Below are 26,975 nucleotides of genomic sequence, written 5' to 3' on the forward strand. Positions count from 1 at the left end.
ATATGAATTCCGAACCCAGTTCGCTCCGATCACAGTGATGACGTAAAATATCCTTAGTGGTAGACGGATCATGGGTTAGAATCCCATTGCCGTCAGTCTAATCGTGGGGTATTTTCGTGGTTTTTCTTTCCATGGCGGTTAATTCCAATAAAATGACCCCACTAAACGGAATTTCTCCCAATGCTTGATCCGGGAGCTCCCTTGTTTTCTGGATTGGGTTCCAAAATTACAAGGCTACGGAGTTGAACGTTGGTAGTCATAAAAATCAATATTAGGTTTGCTGTTCAAAGTTACATCTAGCATCCTGTTCTCTTATTATTAAAAAGAAGATCTTCTAGAATATCTCCTATTTACTAAAAAGAAGGAAGTAGTCTCGCAAGTGTTAGGCTTGATTTTGTAGAAACAGTAAAGTGTTGTTTACCATAAGTTGTTAACTTAATAAACACTTATTTTTTTTACTTGAAGACAAATCACAGCACTTATTTAAGTAGTACTACGGCCCTTAAAAATGTTAAAAAGTGGCATTAGTAGTGGTATAAGGAAATTAAAACATTCTTCTTACTAGCTTTTACTTTAAAATTAAAAATGAGAATTCTCAAATTTTATCACTAGATGAATTCATTTGGAAATATTAAACGTTGTAGTGAGACAGAATTTATGAAATTTCATCTTTTTTTCTCCTTATCTTTTCAGCCAAAACCTTTTTTAGACCTGGTAAAAACCAGGCATTTTTAGACTTTTGTCTTGCTCTCTCGATGGAAAAGGTTTTGCTTTTATGACTTCCGGAGCTGGTGCCCCCTGATGACGTCAGCTTTGACTGTCATATTTATCCAATTTTTTTCATTGTCTCATTTGTTTCAATTCCTTTTGGATTCACTGCTGCTAAGCGCGTTTTTCCATTGGAAGTATTATTATTTTTAATTGCTATAAAATTTTGATTTCTTTACTTAATATTTGCTCTTCAACGTTTCATCTTTCCTAAAAAAATGGAACCCCTCCTTCAAAAGGATTATTGACACACATTAGTTTAACGTGCAACCATGTGATCTTCGTGCATTTATATGTTTATTTTATTTATATGTTTATTTTATTTGTATGTAATCATTCTCAAAACCATCTCTATAAAAAAGTATTATCCAATTGCTTAATTAAAAAGAATACATTTTGATCTGACTTTCAAATTTAAAATGTAACGAAATATTTATAAAAGTTGTCAATTAAAATGCCCAAAAGTATTTTGGAACTTTTTATTTAAATGCTTTACGTATAGTTGTTGTCAAACAATTTAACATTTACTTAATTTTTGCGAATATGAAGAATTAAAACAGTGATATAATTAAATTGTAATAAATTTAATATAATAAAAAAAAATCATCTTACCTCATATAATAGTAGTTATTATAGTCATGAACAAACCGTATCGGTTTCTGTGCGGAATTAAATTAAATAATTCCTTTTGAAGAGTTTTCGTGGAAGTGATATCTTAAACTGATAAATAACCTTTCCGTTGCAGATAATAAACGAATAAAAATTTAACGCATTGATAAAAAAATATCAATATGCATATCATACATTTTGGCTAGTGTATATGACAGTTATAAATCCGACTGAAATAATGATTTTATTCCCTTCTAAATGAATTGCTCAGTACAACAAACTTATATGGCTGTTTGTACTCTGGAAAGGAGAAAAAAACTGGTAATAAAGTCAGTTAATGTGTAATTAGAATTTTCATTCTAAAATCATGGTAAAATAACCAGCAGCAGTTTGTCCACCCGGTTAACCGTAAAATTTACAGTAAAAAGCATTTTTTACTTTTACGGTTTTGAAACCGTTTACAACTAGTGTGGTTACAAAACCATGAACACAAAATCATACATGTTTTTTTAACCATTTACATCTAGCATGGTTTCAAAACGGTAAAAAAGACATTTAAGTGAGCCTTGTAGAAGCTTTGCACTTCGTTAGGTAATGCAGTTTACAGCTTGAGGGTAATTTTAAGATGAACACTGCATCAAAACATTTAGATCCAACAATGTAGACTTGGTGGTACAATTTATGGAAAATTAATTTTTAAAATGGTCCTTGTAAAGTTAAAACTCTTTTTTTTTAAAGTTATATAGTTTTTGAGTAACTTTCTTGGACAATTTTCAATTTGAATGAAAAACGGTATGAAATCAATTTCAAGATGGTCAGTAAATGAATACGTTTATGTCCAACTAATCTGGCCAAGGTATGGTGAAGCGATTTAAAGGAAAATAATTTTTAAAATGTTCACCGTGAAGTTCATAATTAAAAATAACTTTATTTCTGTTTTTTTTTCTTAATTTATGTAATATGTTTCGCTCAGTAAAGTGCCAAAATTATTTTCTACTTACTCTTTGGCAAGGTTAATAAGTTCGATGTATTTTTTTTTTTTATCCAATCGAACAGCTTACGAAATTTAAGGAATTAATTAACTGAATTAAGAAATTAATTAACTAAAACATTCGCATTGACTGAAACTATACACTGAATGAAACATTCTGACTGAGGCAATTTTGAAAGTCATTACAAAAACTACACATTGACTAAAACATTCCGACAGAGGCAATTTTGGAAGTCATCACAAAAACTACACATTGACTAAAACATTCCGACTGAGGCAATTTTGGAAGTCATCACAAAAACTACACATTGACTAAAACATTCTGACTGAGACAATTTTGAAAGTCATCACAAAAACTACATATTAAGCGAAATATCTCAGAATCCTCCATGCCTTAAATTATTAATTTTTTTAATTTAAACTTAGATAAAAGAGAAGATAACTCGCCGCTGTAAGTACTCTGTTAGCGCTGCATTAGTCAGTCAGTAATTCCCTTTGCAAACTATAAACTGAAAAAAAAAGCTTCCTTTGTCCGTCTTATGGGGATTGTTTACACCGCCATCATGAATCTCGCACATCACTTGAATTCAAAGATATTTATCGTTTAATATCTATATATATATTTCCCTTACATGGCGACAAAAAAAGCCCCATTACAACTCCCAGAATAGCAACGCTAGAAAATCGACCAATGATTGCCGCTAAAAATGTCACATGCCAAATCAAGATGAGGTGGCTCAGCATATAGCGCTTTTAAAAACGGAAACTGAAAGAACCAGAGAGAGCATTCTCACCAAATGTGATCTCCTCCGAAATTCACCCTATCAGCTGCGGCAATGTCATACTATTAAGCTAGGCAGAAGTGAGTAGTCTTTGTCGATAGATCTCTATTTTAGTACTTTGTCAAAAGCGCTTTTTTTCACGAATTTACATATTACGAATTTATTTGACGATTTTTGATTTATATCACGAATTTATTTGTTTTAATATTGTTATTAGTTATTCATTGAAAAATGATTCTCAGTCGTGCTGTTACGCTTTAAGATTTTATACTATAACACATACGTCAACAACAACAAAAAGCATATTAATTTCTAAGAAAATAAAAACAGTCCAAAATGGAATATTTGAACTAGGGATGAATGAAAATCGTCCGAAATGGAATAGACTAACAATGAATGAAAACAGTCCATAATAGCAATTAAAAAGCAGATTAAATATTACTTCTTCACATAAAAACTTTATTTTTTAATTTGCTTCTTAATAAAGGTTTATCCTCCAAATAGTGAAATTACAAATCTTCGTAATTAACTCAGAAACTTGTAGGAAATTTCGATTGATGAATGGCATAAATATTTCATTTGTCAGCACAAATGTGATTTTCACGTAATTCTATTCATTTATTTTAAAATTAGTTTTAATAAGAATTTAAAATTAGTCTTAATAATTTTGTTGTAAAATTAACTGTATTTTAAATTTTAAAAAAAGTCATTTTTTGATTAAAAGAATTTTTTTTAAACGATATCTTTGGAAAGAGCATTGTAGCTTTCCGGCACAAGCAATAGCATTGGAAATAATATCCATGGTATACCCTTACTTGTTGAGATTCTTAAGTTCATTTTTGATCCAGAGAGAAAAAATAATTCAAAAGAGAAGATGAAAGGCCATTTTTTTACTAATTAAATTTTTATTTAAAATCTTTCAAGACATCATTGTAGTTTTCGACGCAAGTGTTAGCATAATTATGCATTCCAACTTGAGAAATCATAATACATAAATATTTTAAACATGCGCATTAAATATGACTTCAATTATTTTTGAAAAACATTTGCTCAATAAATACTTACAATATCACCTAATACAATTTTTTACAAAAGGAAATGTTTAATTACATTCAATTAGAAAATGAAATTTAGAGCAGTTTTTCAATATCACAGCAGCAGCATTTTTTTAGCAAATATTAGATCGATAATTCATACATCTTCTTCGAATTCCATCAGACAAACATTTTTGAATAACATTTCACAAATTATTTACATCCGTTTACAAAGAGAAAACAAAGAAGCAAATTTTTAGCAAAAATCACAGCAGTGTTCTTGAAAAATATTTGCAAATTCAAATTTTGCAAGCATAATTTATTTTATATTTCAGTTGAAGATATGAGTTAGTATCACGTATATAGAACAGAATCTTTAGCCGTACTGGCAAGGGATATCATTCACCATCATTTCTTTTATTTCAATAAATAGAGGAAGGCCGTCTGATCGAGGAGTCATCAACAGTTCAATCTGAAATCAATCAATCAATCAATGAAAATCAATTTAATGCGGATTCGCATCAAAGAGCGGCACCACTGCACTTTGAAAACCGTACATAAAATTTAAATGAGCTCGCTTTCTTCTATGATGCTGCAATCTAGTGACAAAGATGAAAATTAAAGTTTTTTATTATTCCTTTAAAGAATGAAATGTACAAAACTCGCTGTTTTGGTATTCACGAGTCATTAAAATTGTGTTTACCTTTTTTAATGGCAAAAGAGAGAAAAGGGAGCCCACTTTATAAAAAAGAAAACTTATAGTATAATAAATCGATATCTTTGATTTAAATGCGCTAAAAACTTTATAGAAATATTAACTATAGAAACTGGTGCCGCCATCTAGTGACGCTTATAAAAAGTAAATGTTTATGATTTACTTTCATAACAAAAAATACTTTTTATGTTTAGAAAATGCTTACGTTTGAAAATATACATATAAGAGTATTCAGCTCAAATATTACTTACTTATATTTCAAATGAAGAAATTAAGCAGTACGAGTATTCAATTGCTGTGATAAAAATGGGAGAAATCGCAAAAACTGGCGTGACATGGCGCTAGTAGTAGAAGAAGGCGTAATAGAAAAGGCCCAGATGTATAGCAATGCCTCATCGGTTTCTTTTAAAAGGTATTTTGGTTGGAGTTGTTTATCTTCTATATTATGATTTACTATATATTATGATTATGGTTCTGATTCTCATAAATTCAACAACCTGTCCCAGGAACTTTCCCAAAGAAGAATCTTCCATTAAGTGACGCTCGCCAAAGTGCGCCAGAGAAAAAGGGTGGAAAATTAAAGTTTATAATTAACAAAAAGATTTCTTTTTTTGAATGTTTTTGTTAATATCTTTTCATTTTTCAAAAGATACAATAAATTCATCTACTAATTTTCTTCATTCTTTCTGTGAAATGGAAGCCCTTTGACGTGGTGTATGTCATGTGAAACAATATATATATATATATATATATATATATATATATATATATATATATATATATATATATATATATATATATATATATATATATATATATATATATATATATATATATATATATATATATATATATATATATATATATATATATATATAGTCGTTATGGCCAAACATCAATCATCTGTCATCCTCGAAACCACCTACTTTCTCATTGAAAGGCGCCTGATTGTCCAGAAGGGAAAAGTACCAGATTACATGGAGGCACAGAGTCCAGACGGGAGAAGTCCCGAATATTAATTACTAACTGACTCTTTTATATAGAACAATATAATTTAGCAGTCAGTATTTATCCTACAGCGCTGCGTGTAGGTAGTTCTCACCGTTCATGATACCGCTGTCAAACTTATTTCCTTTTTTCTATTGAAACTGTTAAGTTTCATTACTGATTGTAAAGAAAGTTGATTGTCTGTTAAGTTTCATTATTGTCTTTTTTCCCTCCCTTGCTCCACAAATCACTTTAGATAATGGGGTTCGTGTCCGTGATGCGAAAATAGTGAGTTATAAATTTTGAACTTTTAAAAATCTGTGATGGGGATATGGACCAAATTTGTGAGGCTGAATAACTTTTGAAATCCCGTGAATGGGATACTGACCATATTTGTGGAGCTAAAAAGATTGAAATTCTCCTCTCGTGTAGGAGTAGTAGATTAATAGATTATTCAAGCGAATGTTGTTTCAAAGATAACTGTATTAAATTCCATCTTGAATTTGCCGAGAAGGGCAGCAGTGATTCTTGAATTTGCCAAAGAGGACAGCAGTGATCCCTGAATTTGCCGAAGAGGTTAGCAGTGATCCCTGAATTTGCCGAGAAGGGCAGCAGTGATCCTTGAATTTGCCGAGAAGGGCAGCAGTGATCCTTGAATTTGCCAAAGAGGACAGCAGTGATCCCTGAATTTGCCGAAGAGGACAGCAGTGATCCCTGAATTTGCCGAGAAGGGCAGCAGTGATCCCTGAATTAGCCGAGAAGGGCAGCAGTAAACCTTGAATTTGCTGAGAAGGGCTGCGTGATCAGCATCATCTGGCTTGAGTCAACGAGGATTTCATCAAAACATTGCATTACCGATATTGGAACTCACCGCAATCAAGGAACTTTTCATTTTTGAAATGTATAAAAACTCAAAGAAAGAAGACCTAGTATTAGAGGAAATAGAAGGGATTGCAGACAGCAGCGACAATATTGTTAAATTAAAGGAGAAAATCGAATCTACCGAGGTATTTAAAAATGATTCAGAATTTGTCTAAAACTTAATAACTAGCCGTAGAAGAAAGGGTACCGGCAGCGGGCTGGGAATTTAAACAAAACGAAATTTAAGTACAATTTGAGAAACTAAAAGTAGAAAGACTCGAAAAAGAAATGCTTTTACTGGAGGCGAAAAACGAAGCATTTGAAATTAACCCTCCCAAAACAATAAATGATACACATGAAACAAGGATCGAAAATCTAATTCATAGTATTAAAACTCTTATCTCTTCCAGTTCCATCCAAACTTGAAAATTTGAATTAATTTTTTTTCATCGTTGGAACGAGCTTTTGCTACGAAAAGCATAAAAGAGGGGCTTAAAGCCGAAATCTTAATTAATATGCTAGGTAATAAAGCAAATTGTGTCTTGCTATACATTGAAGAGGATGATCTAAAAAAACTATCAAAAATTAAAAGCTTTCATATTCAACAAACTCCCCAAGAATGTTTAAACAACTTTTAAAATGCATCAAAATTTAAGGAAGAAACATATATTCAATTTGCTACTCTCCTAAATTCGCATTTCGAGTATTATTGCAAATTTCGTGAAGTTGAAATATTTAAATCTTTACGTAACTTAATCATATCTGATAAGATAATCGAGACATTAAATAAAGAGAATCATATTCTAATCCGTCAGGGAGAAAATTGGCTTAACCCTGTCGAGTTAGACATTTACATTGCGTCTAAAAATATGCCACACAGAGAAGTTTTCCCTCCCCATTAATATGAATATCGATGGAAATTGAAAAGGAACCTTTTAAACTAAGTTTAAATAAACTTAGCTTAAAAAGTTCCTTTTCAATATCCATCTTCCTTTCATTTCATTTATATTGATTTTTATATTGAACTAGGTGGCGAAGCCCCCTGTTCGCTGCCGCTCATCAACCCCGATGATTGCTTCACAATAATTGTTTTTTCTTGGTAGAGAACAGTTTTTGTACTCAAGATAAAATTATTCATATATGTACTAAATGGACTTCTGTTTGCTTACGCTTGCGCCTATACTGCCCACCATACATGGCAGTACTTTTACTTTCGTTACTTGTACCACCGGTACAAGTAAAAAGTACGTACTTTTACTTGTACTTCGTTACTTTTTAAATTTAGTACTTTTACTTGTACTTTCGTTACTTTTTTAGGGAAAAAGTAAAAGTATTCGTAACGGAAATATCGAATGCAATCGTTACTTTTTTCTAAAACTCGGTAAGCTTTCTTTAAAGAAAAAAAAAAAAGATGTGATTGCAATATATATGCATTCACAGCTAACTTCGTGTTTAAATACCTTCTGTTTCAACTTATACTGCACATTCAATTATTTTTTATTAGCTCAAAGATCACAAAGCTATCTGAAATCCCACCCCGTGTTTGCTTTGTTTATGTTTGTGTTTTTAAAACGCGTTTCTAAAGAGTAAAACTATTTTGAATCAATGGTAATTTAAATAAATAAAAATAATAAACTAAAAATTAAAATCAATAGATAAAATTTCTTTTTCGTGCAAATCCATAAAAAGTTCAATATTAAAATTATATTTTATTTTAAAATTATATTATACGATTATATTATAAAATTATACTATAATACTCTTCCGAATTTAAAAATAAATTAATGTCCATAACTTTCAAAATTAAAAATAATTAAATAAATAACAACAATTTTGCAAAAACATTAAAGAACATAAAAATATTATTTAATAAAATTTTAGGTTACTTTGAGTTTTCGATTTCCTAGAAATGTACTTTAAAATCGTTACTTTTTTTTGTTTAGTACTTGTACTTTTACTTGTACTTTTTACTCGTTACTTTTTAAAATAAGAACTTTTTACTTTTTACTCGTTACTTTTTTTAAAAATACTTGTACTTTTACTCGTTACTTTTTAAAAGTAACGTTGCCATATATGCTGCCCACGTTCAAATATTACTATCTATTAGTATTATAAACATTTAGATATCTTGGTGAACAGAAGTGATTTTTCGAAGTAATAATTTTTTTTAAATAACGTTTATATTCTTATAACATTATAATGCTCAAACAAATTTGATGAATTCGCATCCATAATTTAAAATTTTCGCTAATAATAGCAGTTCTGGAAAATAACTTTAAATGAGGGATACAAAAATATTTAAAGGAAAACAATTCGCGATCGCAACGCTCGAGTACGCCGTCTAGCGGGAGCCTGTAAATATCGGACATTAATTTATCACGTTTTCATTTAGTTCCATCAAAGTCATTGACTGAATCAGACGCCATTTTTAGCAGCAAATAAGAAACAAAATTTCCCTAAGGAAAAGGCCGAAGAACTTGAAAAAAATCTCCAGAATATTAGTAAATCTTTCAGGAACAGAACACGCCAAACATTTGAAGAAAAATTCCTCAATAATTTTTAATTTCTATTATCAACAAACTTGCAACTGATGACTTCCGATTTCGGATACTGTTACAGATGTGTGTATTAAGGTAAAATGCATTTCTTCTGTCTTCAATTCATTACGAATTAAAGTGAAGTCAACATTGCTTTCGTCATTCCAGTGAATAAATATGAATTCAGAACATACAGAATTGTAATAGTTATAGCATATTCTTCTTCGTTATAGAATAGTATATATTTCTGTATCCATATAATTCGGAAAACAACAATAAAAAATTATCCAAGTTACTTGAAATAGTGCCATTTGTGCTGATTCTTAATTAATTTAAATCGTTTTCTTGGTAAGTTTTTTTTTAATTTTGAAAGAATAAGTTCAACTAGAATTCAGCTATTCTGTTTTTAGCTACATATTCAAATTCATATCAATTATAAAATTTTGCTGTGTAGTATGTTATCTAAAAGAAATGAAGGTATAAACTATGTATCTATTATTTGAGAATAAAGTTTTCAAACAAGGAAATTATCATTTTGGAATTCTCCGGGAATCATAAATCAGGTAAGTGCAATGATTTTTACAATAAATAATTTGCTTGTAAATATTTTTTTTTCATTTGATGATGGTTCTCTACAGAATGGTTTTTTGCGTCTGATTAAGAACTATAAGAATAATAAAAAAAGAAACAATATGAAAGTTTTTATTTCAATGTTAAGAATTCTTAAAATCGTTTTTTTTATCCTAAGAATTCTTTATTTTCCGTTTTTTAGTTTATAATTTTTTGATAAAAATTGTTCTCAAAATACTTTTTTTGAAAAATTAAATGGTATAACATTATGTGTTTATGTATACTTCTTGTATATTCCAATGTTTGAAATAATATGATTCAGAAAAGTATGGAATAAAAATTCGGTACTTACGTATTAACGCCACCGCCGCTACAGATTTGGCGGTTTTTAAGTGACGCCAATCTACATTAAAAAATTTTGCGACAGTTCATAAAATAAAACACTTTATTTAAAATCAAAATAGTTAATCGGATTTCGGTGGTAAATGAGCCGATATAGAGTTTAGCATAGATTCAAAACAATCATATCGCCATATGAACTCTGCTGAATAAGATTCCAAATGAAATAACATTTCCAAAACGTACGTTTACCAAGATAAAGTTTTATGTTGTGGGAATTGGTACATTTTCGTTTTTTCGGTAAAATATTTCCCTCCTGAAAAAATAAAATTGCATCTTGTTTTGTTTTTGGCAAATCCCAAAGACGAATATTCGTAGCACTAAAAATGGCGACAAAAAAGAATTGTTTTTTTTTTTGTTTTTGTTTCGTCAGCATTCTGTATTTTACGTTTCTTAGTTTCTAAATAATGATTTTTATTGAAACTTGAAATTTTTTGATAAAAATTGTTGTCAAAAAACGTTGTTTACAAAATTAAATTTCATAAAATTATGAGGCTTATGTATACTTTTTGTTCATTTTAATGTTTGAAGTAATATGATTTTTAAAACTATAGAATGTAAAGTTTAAATGGGCCTTTCATGTTATGTCATTAAATTTAGTAATACTATTTCTCGGGCATTAGGTTTTAACTCTTATAAGAATATACATATTTTTTTCTGTTAATGTACAAATATTTTTCCGATGTGTTTTGGATGTTCCTTCTCTAATAAAAAGAGATACCATTTTGTTTTCGGTTGTACAAGAGAGAAGATAAAGCATTTTTCTTTTTTAAATTTAATAAGCCACATTAAAGAAGGAACGTTGCAATGCTACACGCTACATTAACGACGTCTCCAGAGTAACTGAATGACGGTTCATATAGAAATCGCAGGTATGCGTCTCATACAACAACGCCCCCTATAGTTCGTTGCGATTGCGAATACCTTTACGACTTTTGTTAATTTTATGCTGATGACAACCAAAAAAAATTAGAAATGAATGAGGAAGAACCATGTGATTTTCCGACCAATAAAAATGCATTGACAACAATGAAAAACTGTGTTAGACCATTATGTTTTTATGTTATATAGAGATATTGTATTTAATAGAATCACTTCTTTTATACAACGAAAGCACATAGTTACCAATTTTCGTACTCACACAAAAGATATTCCTCTGCAGTAGTAGCGTATATGAATTTTGTCTATGAGGGAAAAACGTTATATTTTTTTACCATAATGTATAAACATTATTACATATCCATCAGATTATGTGTGAGCTTTATAATTTGAATATCCTGAGGTTTAAGTCCTTTTAAAACATATTTATAATCACAGAATAAAAAAATAAAAATTTCCCTCTGAGGGAAACATCCTTTTTGTGAAATTTTTTTTCAACGGAAATTAACGACATTGAAGAGTTCCCATTGAAATCTGAATCCCTGTCACAAATGATTCTTAGAAGACAGATAATGCTTGTCATTCAACGCCTATAGCAAAAGTCATTGAGTTTTCAAAAAAGCCGTTTTCTCCCCTTCATGAAATAACGATCAGGATCAGAACGTAATTAAATAAAAAAAACGGTAGCTTAAATGTAGGCGTTGCTAATTTGGCAGACTTACTTTGCTTTTACTTTAATTATTGTTAGTTTAATCATATATATAATCAATGTTAGTTCAAGGTATAACTAAATAGTTTTATTTTGAACAAAGTAATGGTGAATTAAATAAATCAAACAATTATAACTCCGCCCACAAATAAAGTGCTAAAGAAATATTTTGATTACCAGTTTTATCTTTTTACCCTGGTCGATACGGTTTTACGCAGGCACGTAATTGTGATAGTCGACGCGAAAGGGTTAAAGATATTTGGAGGAAGTAGCTAGCTGTTAAAGAATATTTTTTTTTTATTTTTAATGGCGGGCACTTGGAGCTATTGTCCATTGGCCACAGAAAGTGCCAGAACTGCTAATTCTCTTTTCGTTACCCAGTGGGCACCTGTGGCGAAGCCACGGCGGTGGAACAGCGTCGCCCACGTCACACTACTACAACCCGCTGTTAAAGAATATATAATACATTAAATTTTAAAAAAAATTTAAATTTTCGAAAAAATGACGATTTCCTCCGACATTCTCGTTACAAACACTTGTAGTATTTCCCGAAAAATCAATCAAAAGTACAAAATTTAGAAAGTAGCACAGTTCAAGTACGTATTTTTTATTTTTTCTTTCCCTACAGCTAACGAAAGTGAAAGCATTTCTACGCATGCCTTTTCTAGCTTCAATTCGAAAAATTTAAGAAGTAACTAATGTTTCATCAGACTTTAATTATATTTGAATTATTATTATAATTTACTCGCTGTGGGAAAGCTCCGAGCAAAAAGTAGGCGTTACTTTCCCAAGCAGATTTTATTCAGATTCTACTCGACTAATATTATTCGATGATTCGGTAGCAGCCGAAAAGTGGAATCGAATGCAATCATCCACCGCTATTAAAAGTTTTTAACTCCAAAACGACGCTGCGCTTCAGAATCTTTTTTAAAAACATTATTCACAGATTTTCGTTTTTCGACTCCTGCTCTGCTCAACTCTACAATTTAGAAAAATAAAATGAAATTAATATACATATAAATATTTAGCTATTCATGGTAGTTTGAATTGAAATATATTTTCTTTAAGTTACTTATATCATAAAATCAAACACAATTTTTGAATAAGACATGATGTTTGTATTTATTAAGTTGCCAGAAACAAACAGCATACATTTGTTTATCTTGGAGGCTTTGATATAAACTAAATTTTTTTAGGACTTACAAAGTGATTGTTGCCAATCTGAATGGTAAATCACAAGTTTTATATCGTTTAATAATATAATAAAAAATATATTTAGTGACATAATTAGTATTATAATTAATAAAATTATAATAAATAACTAGTGAACTATCTATTACTAGGAATTTATGTATCAATTATTATTAAGTATAAACGTAAACGTTTCCGTGTATGGAAATGAAAGTTCCGAGTAAAGAAGTGGGAGTTACTTTTCAATTCGTACCTGGGTACTTAGAGCTTGTCTACCTTAACTTGTGCTCTCGAATTAATTCGAGCGCGTTAAACAAGGCAAACTGTGCACACTCGAGATAATTCGAGCGGCGTTGTATTTTATGCTGCCTAATTTCTCACACTCGAATATAATCGAGAATTGAAAATAACAATGTGAAAGCTAGGAAAGAGATTTAAATTTTACAGAGTTGCCAACTTGCTCCGCACAACAAATATATATTTTAAAGTGGTAGTTTATCAATTGTGATTCTCGGTTTAATAAATTTAATTTAGTAGATTTTTATCCACCAATATTTCTAAATAATTATTAGGTTTATAACATTTACCACTTTATAGAACTTAAGATACAAAAGGAGCAAGGTCAACTTGACAGCTTCATTGATTCGGTCAGTGAGCTGAAACTGACGGCTGTTCGAAGGTAACGGTGTGATGTTGATGACATGATCCTGTTGGACGATTCCGGTCAGCCCATTTGATGTTCCTGACGAGGAAAAAATTTTGATGTTTTGAGTTATTGATGTTTAATTCTTTTGGTGAGTAGTTCTTAATTCTCTCGAAATTATGTCTGGACGTGGCAAAGTTTGAAGCTCGTAGTTTAAAGTAAAGTACAAAAATTAAGTTTATTCAATTCAATTTTTAAAGTACTGCAAAATGAGTCTTCGACGTTGCGGACGTGGTGGAAAGACAAGCACGCCTACCGGGCGTCAAAACCTCAGTGACTCTACGACGGATGAGGAATCCACAGAATTCGACAACAAAATCAAATCACGCAATATGGCTACATATCAAAATCATCCACGTGGCGGAAAATGGCAAACCGAAAAGACTTCACGAGAACCAACGGTAAATGTGGAAAGCATGAGCCCAGGTGAACGAAAGTTATATGAAGAATGGATGGAAATGATAAGGATGACCAACAAAGAAATTGAAACAACAGCGAAAGAGCTCCAGGATTGCTCGCAACTCAAAACTCAACTTATGGAAACTCAAGATGCAGGCCAAAATTTAGAACAGAAAAGCGAAACGACAACCGATACAGAAAATACAGCTAAAAATAATGCAGAGCCTCCTACAAAAAAGCGAAAAAGGAAGAAGAAAAAGCCAAACAAAGCCAAAAATATTGAGGATACACAAATCATGATTACAGAAAGCACCTCTTCTTCACCAATAGATGCCGCCACCTCCTTGCTACTATCTGAAACAATCGTCAACTCCGACATAGCTCCACCCATGGAAGTTCCCAATGAAGAAACAGGCACACCCATAACCTCTGCACAAGCACATCCAACCATACATATTAAAGTATTACTCCGTGGACTATCAACAGAATACAAAACAGATGAGATCTCCCATCAACTGGCAAAAACAGGCATTACAACTCATAAAGTCATACAGTTTAAGAGAAAAGTGGGCGAGGCCTATAGGCTCCTCCCACTTTTTCTCATAATTCTTAAAAATACAGTGCAAAATCATCAAATTAACTCCATCACCACTATTCAAAGTATTCCAGTCAGAATAGAGAGATTTAGGGGGGGTCGTGGACCAATTCAATGTTTTAATTGTCAAGCATTCCACCACACTCAAAGATCATGCAACGCTGCCTCAAGATGTGTGAAATGCGCTGGCAATCATCGCTCCCATGAATGCAGAAAGGACAGACACACTCCACCAAAATGTTGCAACTGTAGTGAATCCCACACCGCAAACTACACTGAGTGCATAGCCCGTCCCACTAGGAAGGGCTCTCGCCCGATTCCCACAACAACAGCCGGTATGGCTCGCAGACTTGTCATAATAATAAAAGAACTGCAAGAACTCATAAAGAATGAAGAGGTACTCCAATTACTGCAAAAAATCATTAGAGATAATGCTCCATAATGTCATAGTCATGCCCAATTCCGGACTATTCATTCTGAACTCTTGCATTAGTGTAATATGTAGATTACTTCTGTAAATTTATCATATATCATGTTATATTTGTTTTACTACTTAAAATTACACAATTCTAACTTTATTCAATGCTAAATTGTCAATCGCATTTGCATATATTCTAATTTTACACATAATTTATCACAACTTATGAATGAATCAAATTTAAATTCCATTCAATGCTAAAATATCAATTGTAATTGTTTATATATTAATTTAATTCATATTTTAATCACAACCTATGATTGCATCAAATTTAATACCAATCAATGCTTAAATATCAATTGTGCTTTTTATATTCACGAAAATTTCTGATTATTGCATAAATCATGACTTATATTAAATATCAAATCATGTTTAATTTATCAAGCAAACATGCTTGATCTTCTGTAATGCTACCTAAATGCTGCATAATTCAAAATGTTTTTTAATTCAACTTGTAAATACTTCATGATGAATGGGTTAGGGGCCGCTGCGCGGCCCAGGCACCCAATTTTAGTTAAATAAAGAGAAGAGAAAGAGAACTTAAGATACCTTAGATACAACTTAGATAGAACTTCTGCCCGTTTAAAAAAAGAGCAGAAATAAATTTACTTGTAGTTATTTGCCGGCAATTTTAATTATTTTGGTGTGTCGGGTAGTGCAGTATATCAAAATTGTCCTCCAAAAAAAAGGACAATGTTTTAAAGTACGCTTTTTTACATAAAAAATTGATTCTTTTGGTCGGGTGTTTTTCAAAAAATCTGTGAGTCTAGGAGTTAAAGCAACTGCAACTGGTTTTGTTAACTTAAACCTATTCTGACGATTTTAATCACGCTCTCAACTTAGTAGCTTCTCTTTAAAGTCTCAATTCTAATGCTATTTTTTTTCTCTTCTTTAATAGCCGCCATTGAACAGCCTACCCAATTTTTGGTTTGCGGGTACTAATGTTCAACTCCGTATCCTTGTAATTTTGAACCCAATCTAGAAGGCAAGGAAACTCCTGGATCAGTACCCAAAGACGTATTGATTTGTAATGGGAACTTGGAGGACTTTGCGACTCGACAGATTTATCGTGTACCAGTCACACGGGGAGTCTTCAGCAGGCGGAGATTGAACCCACGAACTCTTAGACATGGGTCCAGTGCCCTACCAACCAGGCTATCCCGGCCCTTAATTCTAATACTACTGTAAAATTTCGTCCCAGAGTTTTTATTTACGGACGATTAACTGGAAAGAGTCTTATGCTTACGTATTATAGAAATCTGTGTATCAGCCCTTTGCTGGATTATTCACATTCAACAGATCGGAGTTTGAATAAATTTTCCAAAGCAACAAAAAAATATAAGGGGGGAGTCCCTATGTTCTGGGGACCTGCTTCGCTCGCGGCTTCCACAGGTTGCTCCCCATTAACAATCCTGATTAATTTAAGAATAATAAATAAAAAAAAAATGAGGGATTAAAGATATATACAGAATACGAATTAAAATGAAGATAAATTTAAAATATTTACATGAACTTTTTTGAGAGGACCCCGTCTGACAGGAAGAACGCAGTAATAACTTCAGCTTTCTTGAAGGAAGTGAGATTTGAATAAAATTGGTAACCATTTGTTAGTTTAAAAAAAACGCATAAAAATTATAAAATACGTAATTCTTTTTGAAGTTTGTAGCATTTAGGGAATTTATTTTATAAATAAAGAAAAATAAAAGTCAATAAGTTCCTAATAGGTCGTGTTAAATATATTTACCACCAAAAAATAAAAAAAATGCCTTTTTATAAACTAAAGGGGTTTCATCTTTCTTTTATCAATTACTATTCTTAAAACAATTTCAATTAAAACATTACTTTAATTTTCCTTTATTAGAAATAAATGGCCCATAAAAGGATTAAACCGTATTGAGCCTTTAAAAATGCCAACAACATTAATAAAAAATCAACAAATTTTAGTTTTAAGTTCTCTGCTGTTTTCTGAAATATTCTGTCTTCCAAGAAGCAGTTGACATCTCCGGTTTTAGCGTGATCAAGATGCCCATTAGACATCGAGAAATAGTCTAATACGTTGTAATTTTTTTAAGAAAAAAAATTAATCTTAACTTTTTCTAAATCTAATTCTAAGTCATAATAAGCAAAGAAGAGAAGTGTTGGTTATATTCAAGTTCTTTTAGCGGAATTTACTCAATTATATAGAAACATAAAAGAAATATCTACCAGTAACTGAATATAGTGCTTAAAATATTTATCAAAAGTAAGGGGGGATAAATATTTTTCTTAATTAATAGCAGAAACGTGAATTTTAAATTGTTTTATTAAAATAAACAATACAAAATAATTTGTTAGACATGAAAAGAATAAAATGAAGAAGAATAAATTTTAGATGGTTTAATTTTCTTTTAATCGGAACTTAAATGTAAGCAATGAAATATCATAATATTTACTATGACTTAAAATATAAAAGAAACACACAATTCTTCTTATTCCCCTTATAATAAGCGTTTTATTACTAACTTCTTAAAAAATAGAGAGGTGAAAATAGTGTAATAGTATTAAATAGGACAAGATTTCTTTTAATTAACCAATCACACACAATCAATTAGTAAGAGGGGAATATGAGTTAGAATTCGGCGTATGACAGATTAGGTTATTACAATTTCCCCTTTTTTTTCTAAAGGTATTTTAAAATTTTCTTAATTTTAAAGATTTTTGAATAATCACTAAACATTAATTAAAATTATTTCTATTCTTTAAGAACTAATTTAAAATTAATACATTATAAATTTTATACGAAACTATATATTTATTTCTAATTTTGAACTCTGATTAATATACTAAATATTTTGTTTTTAAATTGTCCTTTTATTAAAGAATTCCCCTAAGCTCAAAATTTCTAATTTAGAAATATCATTTTAAATTTCAGCTTACATTTATGTTTTAAACAATTCAAATTTATAAAATTTTAACTTAAATTCAGTAGTAGCCTTTTGAAATAATTAAATAAACAAAACATTATTCAGTGAAAATTATATGTTGGGTACAATTTTAGGTATAACAGAAGAAAGTAGCATGTCTAATGTTATTAGCCGTCTAATAAAAAAAAGAATATCTCAATTAACTTTCTCACGTATTTTACTTTTTATCTAATAACTTCTTTTAGTGACCCTAAGTATCCTCATCAAATATTTTTTTTTGGTATAACGTAGTTAATTAGTTGCAGCAAGAAACTAGTGGTATTGCTAAAAATTGCGTGAAATTTTTTCCGCAAAGTGCATTTTCACTCATCTTTGAAGTAGGCGTTACTTTAATCTGCTCCCGGAAAATCATAGTTCGTTTTGTAACCTTTCCATCACTGATATTTAAGCCTTGACTCCAGATCTTCAGTGACACTGAGTTCCAGAGTCTTTATTTATAGTAAACGAGTTAACTGTAACTGTAATTCAAAGCATTGCGTTGAAAAAATATGATGTTTCAAATATTTAACTTATTGTGGTAGATACAAAGCAAATTTTTTTTAGATTGTTTTATTGTCAAACTCACATTTTTCTTAATGATACATTAAATAAATAGCGATTGCATTAAGTGAATTCTTTAAAGAAAGGCATATTACATTAATTTAATAATGTTTTTAACATCAATCACACACTTTCATGTCTTTGGAAGTGTTTGTCGCCGATGTGAATTGTAAATCACAACCAAACAAATATTATCACTGAAGTAACAATAATTGGAGATTAATTTTATCAACAAACAATTTGTGTCTTAAAATTTTGAATTCGTTTTATTTTGGTAGCATTTTGAATTCTAAAGAGTCAGAAATTGAAAAGAAACAGCAGCTAGCAGAAAACTACTTGAATTTGTTTTAAAAAAAGTAAAATTATTGTGGTTGCATTATGCGTGGTTAAAGCTCTCCAGCTAAACATTTTACGAAGAAATTTCGATCCAGTATTTCTTTTTCATTTTATTTTATCTAAGTTTTAAATGCACAAAAATTGGTGAGAAACAGTTTTTCAACAAGTTTATTTATTTCAAATTATAATATTAACTTAACATTTATTTATAGTAATCAAGTCGAAAATCAATAAATTATGTATTTTAAACTCTTATTGCTAAAATAAGACTGGTTATATTCTTTCTTACATATCCGTATGGCATCATGGTGAATTTGTTATTAAAATAATTCGTACAATATATGCAAATTAAAAAAAAAACTAATTATCTCAATAGAGCAGTAAATTTTGTAAATGAAAGAATAATTTTTTTTTAATCAATGCACTATTTCCTTTTTATGACATTATAGTGCAACAATAAGAACAAATTCCCTGATCTCTACAACCTAAGATAGCTTTTGCTAAATTTTTAAAAAGGAACATATGATTTATCATAACGGCTTTGCTATTATCAAACGTCTATATATGATTATTATTATTATATACTAGTGGGCTGTGCCCCCTGCTCGCTAACGCTCGCCAACCCCCGAAAATTGTTACGCAATCTTATATGGTTCGCTTCGCTCGCCACTAACTTAGGTACATTGCAAATGCACAAAATTTTAAGAATTCAAAACAATCATTCAAATCCATATAACAACTTTTTTTTTTAAAAAATTTACATCTTTTTAGTAAATACTAAGTCATTAAAATAAATTTGAATTCAAATAAATGACATGTAATTCGTTAAACCTATTAGAAATATGCTATAGTATAAAATCTTAAGATATAAATTTCTAAAACTGATATCTCTTTAAAAAGGTTAAAATTTTGGCTATAATTAAGTCTGTTAAAAATTTAAATAAGAGAAATTGCAATGGAAAAACCCTGCATAAACAAAACATTGAATTTCGGAAGAAATCTCGTTTGGTGAGAAAGTCAAAAAATACAAAATAAACTGACCTCAAATAAAACTCCAAGGACTTCGAATCAAATAATTAAGGAAACTACTATCACGTTTAATATAAAGGGAAGATTTATTAACTAAACAATAAAATTACAGCATTGCAGTTCCAAAAAATAAATCTCACACTCACTCAAAAAAACAATTTACCTTCTAATTAGTCACCATAGCAACCACAAAACTCTTCTCGTTACCATCTATAAACTGATATATAATAAATAAATTATTTAACAAAAAATACGATGCGCATAAGCACATAATATTTTACACTCTGGTTATTTCAGTTTCCGTTTTTAGAAGCGCTATATGTTGAGCCACCCAACCTAGATTTGGCATGTGACATTTTTATTGGCAATTATTGGTTGATTTTCTAGCGTTGCCATTCGGAGAATCGTAATGAGGCTTTTTTTTTTATCGCCGTGTAAGAGTAATATATATATAGATTACATGCCGGAAGAAACTAGTCCGAATAAAAAAAGGGCTGCCTTTTTAAACATACCCCAAGTAATAATAATCGATGCGAAAATTTGATTTTGCTGTTAATATTCTAACTCCAGAACTGTAATAATAAAAATGCGTCCCAGTGCCTTTTTTTTTCCCCAGTGCAGAATAACTTTCGCAGTGCGGCGTTAACAAATTGGATTTTCTTTTGAACATTTTCTTTTTAATCAGACATTAGAAAAAATGATATTTTGTAAATTGTCTGAGATAAACAGAATACGTTCGTTAATATCTGTATCTTTATCATCAACGACACGTCTTAGGAAGTAATTGTCGCTGATATTGAGCCTCGACTCAAAGTAATAATTAGCAATTTATTATCTTTCAATAAATAATAGAATAGCATAAGATGCCACGTATCATAAAGAAAGTGTTGAGTAAAAAAGTGGGCGTTACCTTTAAACTTGTACCTGGGGAAATACAATTTGTCTTGGTTACAGTATGATAGAAAATCTATTTCGAGTTTCGGGATGCGATATTCCACTATGACTAACTCTGGGGCACTTCTTCGCCAAACTCCGCGATAACTGCTTAATTGTTATGCGCGCATATCTACGAAAGAGTCTGTGGCAACCCTTCACTGTAAACAAGGAACATCGTCTTTTTAAACTTGATTATCGTTTTTATTTTTACTATCGTATTTATTTTTATTTAATTTTCCCCTTCTATTTGAGCTTAGTGTTGATAAAAGATGCAAAGAATAATTGTTTGGTTGAATACCTGATACATGCAAAAAAGATGCAGGCAAATATTTGGTAACCAATTGCGACTCGTAAATTCTATTTCGGCCAAAATACTATACATTGATTATAGTTTAAACAGCTTTTTAAATTAAAGCATTCTATTTGCAAGTTTCCAAAAGATATTAAGTATAATTACCACTTTATTATAAATGTTAAATTTTAATAACGTAAGAGAATATACCTCTTAGAAACAATTTTTTACCATGCTATTTCTTTTTCCATTTTTGCACATTTTTTCCCACAATATATAAATATTTATTATAACATTCGGAAAAGGGAATCAGATGGTTATCAAATTTATAACTATATTTAAAATTTAATTAATTTAATATGCTTTTATATTCAAAAATTAATAAACACTAAAAATTTATTATGCATAAATACAACTGTAAGATTACCCACCACTAGATGGCGCTACGAGATATGAACAAAACTTAAGAATTAATTAAAAAAGAATCTCTCTCGTTTTAGCGTGGTGTAGAAAGGATTAGAATGTTTTGGGAAGGAGAGAAGCGTTTTTGACGATGTCATTTACAATTATTTTTATATACTTAATTTTATGTTTGTGATGTAGCATAATTAGGTGTTTAAATAAATTTGTTTTATGCCAAGAAAGGTTTAGCGTGAAAATTATTTCACACTATGAAAATTGGAAAAGAATCTGCAAGTTTTACTACAACCCATGGATTTTGTTGCTTAAAATACATCAATTGATATCGAAATGTATTTATGTTCGACCAAATCGAATATATTTGGTTTTTGAGGCAAATAAGCAAAATAATTTTTGCATTATTACTATTAATTCTAATTTACCTTATCTTTTTCACTTCATAAATTTTAAAAAAATTGTAGTTTCTCAGAACATAATCAAAGACAAATGATTTCTATTGTGTTTTATAATTAAAAATTCAAGGTAATCTAAATAAATGAAAAAAATTAAAAAAGCACTTTTAAAAGAAATGCATGTGCATGAAAGAAAAGAATTCTCATTTCATTTAAATTTTAGTACATAATCATTAAAATAAAATGTACTCATTGAATTGCAGCATATTTAGTATTTCTCTCAACATTTTGTGGTTGTCTAAATGCTACACCATATAATTAAGCAATATATTTTATTTGTGAATCAAGTTCTGCTTAAAAATTTTTACTCTTTAAACAAAATTAAACGTGATCGCACCCTAATTAGTGTATAATTACAATATTTTATGTTTCACCTAAAGATTTAAAAAATGTGACTGACCCAGTTTGAACATTGTAGGCTGTAGTGCCGCGTTGCGGGGTCCAAAATGTCGGACTCTACACTGCCCTACAAGACCCTACCAAAGACTTAAGTTCTCAGTTGCGCTTCCGCTCTAATCAGTGGCCAAAGTGGCCAAAGAACCATACTGCCCAAAACAGAAAATATTAGTTATTAAGCAAATTCACTTAGGAAAAAATGCTTAGTGACTGTTTACAGGATATTAACTTTCTACTGGAATGAAATGTTGATAATTTCATATTAAAACGGTGAGACTATACTAAGAATCGTTGGGTTTTCTTTTCGAGGAGAACCATTGTTTCTTGCTGGTAAAAAAAGTTTGTCGAAATTAAAATAAAAACTAGGCAAAATTTAAGACACTGAAAGCAACCATAGCGAAATAATTCGTTATTTTTCTGCATTGAGTTTTAAATTAAATTAAAATAAAAATTATTACTAAATGTATTAGTTTATCCTTATTCACCATTACAGTAAATTGGATTGCATTTAACTCATTTTGAAGACATTTTTTATTCAGATTTTAATTACTTTTTATTATTAATATGACTAGTAACTAATAAGTAAATATTTAAATACTTGGCATAGATAAAATTGTTCGTATTAATTCAGGTCTTATTTTTGATATTGATGAGTTATTTTTTAAATTGCAAAGAAGAAATCAAGAATAATTTTCAACAACTGATTGAAATAAGAATATATTAGCCGTAATTTTTTATAAAAGGTATAGTAATTGTTGTTTAGGTTTAGTGCTAAACTTCTTGATATTAATTATTTTTGTAGCAAATTTATAAAAAAAAAAATCAGCATTTAGTTCTAAACGGAAATATGATTCTATAGATGAAATCATAAATGGTAGAAATGTTTATTTATAAATATAATGAAATTGCGTCGCTCCACGTAAATACAAACATATAGTTGTATAATTAATTACTGCTCCATTTTTACGTTACTTGAATTAAAAAAGAAGTTGCGTTATATGAAACAATTAACGTGAAACTAAAACATACGAAAAATACAATTTATATATCTTAAGTAATTTTATTGTTCATTTAAATTAACAAATTTTTGTACAAACGAGTTCCACCGATCATTACATAAACAAACTCTACTTGCACTCATATAAAAAAAATAAATTAATAGCGGTTGAAGTTTAATCTCGTACGATTCGAGAAAGCGTGAGATTCATTGATTTGGCGGGTTAAGAATTCGCACGCCAAACAGTGCCAATTGGAGTGCCCCAGAGTTAGTCAAAGTGGAATATCGCTTTCGGGATATGCGTATATCTCTACCATTTGATGCCCTGGTCAGTAAGAAAACAATCAATATGTGCTTTTATATTTATTAACAAACGTAACAATGAAAAATTAATAATTAGACTGAAAACAAAACAACAAAATATGAGAAATAGGAGCTTTCAAGAAGTGCTCATTCGGGCATGAGTGTATCGAGAACAACTAACATAAAATATAATTTGATTGGCGACGAATTGACGCCGCCAAAAAGAATTAATTCGTAGCACAGTAACCACCAACTGATGTTCTTAACTTCATCTTACGTTTGCATTTTCGATCGCAACTCGCCTATTTTAAAGTCTTAGTCTTAAGTGGCTCAATAATATAGATCTACAGCAAAACTGTTACCCAGACCCTTTACGATTCGGAAAGGATTAACTGGAAAAAGCCTATGCTATTTCGCTTTTTATGATAGATTGATTTTAAATAAATTTTCCTTAAATTATTTCAATTTTTAATCATACGCAATTTTTAATAAAACATTTAAAATAATTGCATTTGTATAAAGTAAATCGTCTAAAAAAACCGATTTCATTAATTTATCGTAGTTTTTTAAATTTCTAAATTTTTAATTTTTAAACTTTTTGTTGAAAGTTAATTTTTTTTAAGATAATATTTTTTATTTAAATTACTAAGCTTTAAATTTTTACCATTGATAATTTCTTATTTAAAAATTCAATTTCGGATTTTTGCAGAAGAAGAATTGTATAATTATTGCTATCTTTGTCTATGGAAATAATAACAAAGTTCTCTTGAAGTTGTTTATTTGCTAAGTCAGAAAAATATGTTGAGTTGCTATCGTTATTTAAAATTATAAAAAATGAAGTAAAGTAAATAACTTTTTAAATAATAGAGTTTTTAAAGCAATAAGAAACAGCCAATTTCCATTATGTTAATATACTTAAAAGTAAAGAAAATTTATTTGAGATCTTTAGACAAAAATTTTTGAGATTATTAATAAAGTTCTCTAGAAATTTATAAAATCGTTTCAAAATCGGTAATAAATAATCTAACATTCTAAATAATCAAACATTAGAATAGTTGTTTACGTAAAATTTAATTTCTCGAGAACTATTTGATCGACCTCGTCAAAAGTTTGGATTTTGCCATTTAAAATTACTTTCTTTAAAATTATGTGATAATTTGTAAGCCCCATGATACAAAAACTGTTTCGACTGTTATTAAACAAAATGATAAAATAAAGCTAATTAAAGAAGATTTTTTACAAAGAATAATCTTTGGACTAATAATTTGGAGCTTTATAACTGTGTGGTAAAATATTCCGATTTGCTTATAATGTTCTGGTGATATTGTAAAATACGAAAAAATTAAAAACAATATAAAGGGATTTTAAATTTCATCTGCTCAAATTTTGACCACTCCTTATGTTTTGAAGGTCAAGAATTCAAATCCGTTTATAAGAGTGATATCGTAGAGTGAAAAGTCTGTTCAACTGACTTCACATATCAGGTGACGGGTGAGTTGCCGAGACTTGTTTAGCTTCTAATGGGTCTTTGAAATATTTACAGATGTGGAAAGTTCTCTCTTCAAAATCTTTGAAGTCCCAAAATTCAAATCCGTTGAGTAAAAGGCACGCTCATTCAGAGAAGGTACGTTTTTGTGTTCGTTTCTGTAACTTAATTAATGATAAGCAATAATAAATTTTCATGTTTGAAGTCCCTATAAGACTATAATCATTAAAATTGGTACTTCGTTTGTGAAAATCTGATCATTGTAACGGAAGTTATTTAAGGTGATATCTTTTTTTAATTTGCGCATTGGAACTCAAACCTTTTAAACTGACCTCTTGGAGAATTTTTTTTCCGCATTAATATCATATAAAAAATGCATATAAAATGTTTGAATCTTTAAGGTTGAATATATTTTTATTTTATTTTTTATAACTGTCGTTGAACAGCCGACTCAAATTTGAGTTTACGACTACCAATGTTCAACACCTTAGCCTTGTAATTTTGAACCCAGGCCTAACTCACGGAATCCAGTTACAACGCGTCTAAGAGTATTCGATTGAAATAATTCGGAAAGGAGAAACATCCCGAAAGCAGTTTCCGTGAAGGAAGCCTTTTTGAAAGGCACATAATAATGTTTAGTGGTAACTATGTGATACTGACGTCACGCGTCACGTGATGAGCTAGTTGCTTTTATTTCGAGGACCACCTAATTAATTCCATGTGCTGGCTACATGTTACACCAGTAAAAAAGCAGGTGATAATTATGTCGAATTTTCAAAAACATCTCTCCCGCACCGTTTCTAGACGTCTCCCGAGAATTAATAAGCAGAAATGGGATTAAATGGTGGCAAGAAATGAAAACAAATACATTTTGGATTTCATTTAAATGAAAAGTATAGTTAATTCGGTGACGAATCTCTGGATTACGAAATAATACGAACATCCAAGGGATTTTATTAAAAGAGGATTTTATCTTAATTATTTAAAAAATTTTTAATTTAATTCTTATATGAACTATTCAATATTTTTGTTTTTAAATATAAGTTTTACTATGTCTTATAATCAAATCGAACAGATAAAAAAATTAATTAATAAGTAACTTAAGAATCGAAAAAGAGTAAAATTCTCCAGAACTCTATGGAAAACCAGAATATCACAACATATAGTATCACGCATTAACAATATCAAATGAACAGGTATCAGGTGTCAGCAAGTTATATTAAAAGCAGAAATTTTCCAGTGAGGGGTATGACTCACAGGACCCAACTTAGCCTAATTGGAGTCTGGTGCAAAAACTTTTCTTGGGGCCCTCCTCTGCTTCACTACTTTAATAATGAGAAACCAAACTTTATGGAGGTATTTAAATTTTCTCCTCATTATAGATATATAACTAGAAAATTGACTGAAACCTAAAATAGCTATCAAGCACTCTCCTCTTCAATGGTCAGTCGAATATCGTTCTGTCCCTTTTTTATTTTCTAACAATTCTATGTCAGAAATCCATTAAAGTCAGAAGTCCATCAAAGGAAGTAGCACATCTGAAGAGTCAAAATTTGACAAAAATGCTCTTTAAATTTATAATTAGAAGATGTAAAGAAATATTATTTTAGCTAAGTTA

At 30.0% G+C, this 26,975-nt stretch overlaps 1 protein-coding gene across 1 annotated transcript in view; it reads right to left on the bottom strand.

The window, feature by feature from the left end:
- Positions 1–4,219: 4,219 nt before the first annotated feature.
- Positions 4,220–26,975, bottom strand: part of LOC107453067 (cysteine-rich venom protein AnHyalC) — a 41,912-nt gene continuing 19,156 nt past the window's right edge. The window contains exon 9 of the mRNA XM_071185729.2: positions 4,220–4,656. Coding sequence (XP_071041830.2) covers positions 4,561–4,656 — 96 coding nt within the window. The 3' untranslated portion in view covers positions 4,220–4,560. The remainder of the gene's footprint in view (positions 4,657–26,975) is intronic.

This window comes from Parasteatoda tepidariorum, chromosome 5 (assembly GCF_982258835.1).
Source record: "Parasteatoda tepidariorum strain Cologne lab strain chromosome 5, Ptep-v5.0, whole genome shotgun sequence".
Lineage (NCBI taxonomy): Eukaryota > Metazoa > Arthropoda > Arachnida > Araneae > Theridiidae > Parasteatoda > Parasteatoda tepidariorum.